Source organism: Ammospiza nelsoni, chromosome 5, assembly GCF_027579445.1.
Source record: "Ammospiza nelsoni isolate bAmmNel1 chromosome 5, bAmmNel1.pri, whole genome shotgun sequence".
Classification (NCBI taxonomy): Eukaryota; Metazoa; Chordata; class Aves; order Passeriformes; family Passerellidae; genus Ammospiza; species Ammospiza nelsoni.
The window spans coordinates 34,945,107-34,948,279 of NC_080637.1; the positions used below are offsets into that span (position 1 = coordinate 34,945,107).

A 3,173-nucleotide genomic window follows, 5' to 3' on the forward strand; every position below is an offset into this window, starting at 1 on the left:
GCTAAGGCAACATGTTTCTCGACTGGGCAAGTTTCTTTGTGCCTAGGCTGGAAGGAAGCCTGTGATGCCTGCAGCTGTCTGCATGCAGACCTGTGAGGAGTGTGAGCACAGACAAGCAGGGGCCCTGTCTGTGTGGGGCCCAGAATGGTGCCCACAGGCCTTGTGACCTTCTGGCCCTTGCAAGTGTACAAACAGCAGGGCAAGTCTGCCAAAGCAGAAAGATTAAGCTGAAGTAAGCAAGTATGTGTGCAAAGGTTTTTCTGCCTTAGATTTCTTAAAATGAGATGCTTACAGAATCCTCCCCTTAACTCTTGACAGAGACTTCAGCTCTCCAGAAGTGACAGTGCTGTGTGGTGAGGGCTGAGTGAAACACAGGCCATTGATAAGCCAGTGAAAGCATGCTCTTCCCCATCCCCTCAGATAAATACAGTACCAGCTCAGTTCCGTGGGGTATAAAATATTGACTTTGGATATTAGAATAGCACCCCTAACTCATGTCCTGCTTTCCTTTTTGTAGGAAGAAATTGTTGGAACAAGATTAGATAAAGAATTTGCTGTTAATTACAAAGAAGGACTTTTTAACTTGGCAAGATGCTAGTATACTTTTATTTAATTTCACCAGGAGCACACTACATGGGTGCCAGCCAGATGCAAATTTGGACTTCATTTTACAACACAACAAGTGCTAGCAGAGTCTATGTATTTCCAGATAATTTTTCAACCATGTAGATGACATTAAACAGTCACGAACTGGCATGGAATCAAACCTTTTCTGGGAAGTCAACTGCTGCTTCTGCAGGCTGTGCTGGTGAGACAGACTCAGAGTGTGCCACCAAGGGCTTTCCATCCTTGTTAAAAAACCTGTCACCTAATTCAACCATGCTATGGAGTCTATAAAGTTTAAAATGTCACTTTGAGCCAGATTTCTGTTACTCACTTAAAGCAAAGCTTAGGAAAAAAGTGCATTTTTAGGGGATCTGAACTGCTCCAAGTTGCAAGCTTGAGAAATACCCAGCTGAAATCGTCTGAATAAAGTTTGTCTCGTCAGATTATGTGCAAGCTTATAGTGACAGCTCACAGGCCTGGATTTTATTCATGCAACTTTACCTTTGCAGCTCCTGTGGCTTTTCCTTTTTAGTCAGGCTTTGATTTTCTTCTTTGCTCCTGCATGAAAACTTTTCCTTTACAGCTGTCCTTAGAGGCAGTGCTGTCAGTAACAAAACCCAGCACCAAAGCCTACAGCTTTCCTCACCATCATTTGAATACTGCTCAGCAGTGATGAAACAGTTGTCACAAATTTTGCAGGAAGAAAGAGGAGAGCCCCCTGTATGTATGTGCTGTTTTCTTGATTGTGCAGCCAGGACTCTGCTATCACTTCCCACTCAGCAGACAGGGAAGCCTTCAAGGTATTGCTGTTTCAGATAAAGTAATTTGAGACCAATGCTGCTTTAGAGCTGTGGGGATCACATTGAGCAGTGGGTTTCAGCTGAGCTGGGACACGTCAAGAAGATGGGAGAAGAGTGAGCCCATGGGTGAGGAGCAGCAAGTCCATATGTGCTCCATGCAATCCCCCCATGGCAAACATCTAAACTGAGTCTTATCTCTGTTGTGAACTGTGTGGTCTCAGCATGGGAGACAGAAGGAGTCTGTTCTATGGAGGGTGCTGGGTGCTGCACAAAGACAGAGAGGTGTCTGTACAAGAGTTGTGCTGTCACATTCTCTCCAAGCTGGTGCACGTACTCCTAAGATTGCCATGCGGTGTGGTGCTCCCTGGACACCAGCAAGCGAGGGAGAGGTAGAGGTTGGGCGGCGGTGGGAGTGCGCTGCCACCTTGGCCAGAAGGGGCAGCTGAGCGTCAGCAGGGCTCGGCGTCTGGCTCGGCCTTGGCAGCAGGAGGTAGCAATGGCTTCTCGTCCAGCGTGATATCTATCACCGCCCCCGATCGCTTGCGGGGCTCGGGGCTCTCCTCTGACCATCTGCCCACCCTGCGCACCCCTTTGGCCACCTTGGGCGCGTTCCTGCAGGGGTTGTGGTCGTAGATCACCAGCTTCAGGCCGGGCAGGTGAGCAAGGCTGGGGAAGAAGCGGATGGAATTGCGATCCACGTCGATGACCTCGAGGAAGGGCATGTCCAGGAGCACGGGCGGGAACTCGGAGAGCAGGTTCCCTGAGAGCCAGATGGTGCGCAGCTCCTGCAGGCCCTGCAGCTGCCGAGGGAGCCCGCGCAGGGCGTTGGAGCCCGCGTGCAGCGTCTTGAGCAGGCTGAGCTCGCACACCACCTCGGGCAGGTACTGCAGGCAGTTGGACTCGATCCACAGCGTCTTCAGGTTCTGCAGGAGTCGGAGCTCCAGGGGCAGGCTGCACAGCTTGTTGTTGCCCAGGTAGAGGATGCACAGCTGCTTCAGCGTGCACACAACTAGGGGCAGTGCTTTGAAGTTGTTGAAGTCCAGTGCCAAGATCTGCAGGTTTTGCAGCTGCTCCAGCTCGGGGGGCAGATGGTTCAGGTTGTTGTCACTCAGGTACAGCTTAACCAATTCCCTAAAAGAGCAGATGTGCACAGGCAGCCGCCTCATCTGCCTGCCGCTCAGCTCGACCATTTTATCCACTGGCATCTCTTCTAGGTCTTCTAGGAGGTACTTCTGGCACTTGTTTGAGGGCACAAAAGCAAGTATGGCTTTCAAACTGTTGCCCATCTCGGGATGGCTGGGACTGCGAGGGACAGGAGGCTGCCTCGGTCTCCTGCTGCACACTGGCTTGTTGGTAACTCGTTCTTCCCAATATAAGGCTCTGTTTACATGGCGCCAGCCATTAATCTCAAGGGCTCTGAAATGCTTCTGATAACTGAATGAGTGTTTGGTGACGGGGATTATAGGCAGGACGACTCAGGGCCCAGGTCTCCCTCTCTCACCCACACTCCCACATGCTCGCCCTCCCCCTGAAAGTATTCCTTCTTTCCTCCTCTTGCACACTGTAAATGTTCTCTGATTTTGCCCCAGACAAAATTAGGGTCACACCCGGTCCCTCACTTCTTGCTGCAGCTGTGCTGTCTGTGTAGCCAATGCAGGCAGCAACGATGGGCTTGGGAAAGCAAACACCGCAGCAGATTGAAGTTTTAAGCTTAGATATTTAACTTTCATGAAACTTTCAGCAGAGATGTCGGATATAATAAAATTG

At 50.4% G+C, this 3,173-nt stretch overlaps 1 protein-coding gene across 1 annotated transcript; it reads right to left on the reverse strand.

The window, feature by feature from the left end:
• Nucleotides 1-1,296: 1,296 nt before the first annotated feature.
• LRRC10 (leucine rich repeat containing 10) lies at nucleotides 1,297-2,692 on the reverse strand. Its single transcript, XM_059472796.1, has one exon. It carries the CDS (start codon nucleotides 2,690-2,692, stop codon nucleotides 1,856-1,858), a length of 837 nt encoding a protein of 278 aa, XP_059328779.1. The 3' UTR covers nucleotides 1,297-1,855.
• Nucleotides 2,693-3,173: the final 481 nt, after the last annotated feature.

Bases quoted from the DNA above. Each gene is read 5' to 3' on its own strand.
- LRRC10 (XM_059472796.1), bottom strand. From the start codon at position 2,692: ATGGGCAACAGTTTGAAAGCCATACTTGCTTTTGTGCCCTCAAACAAG.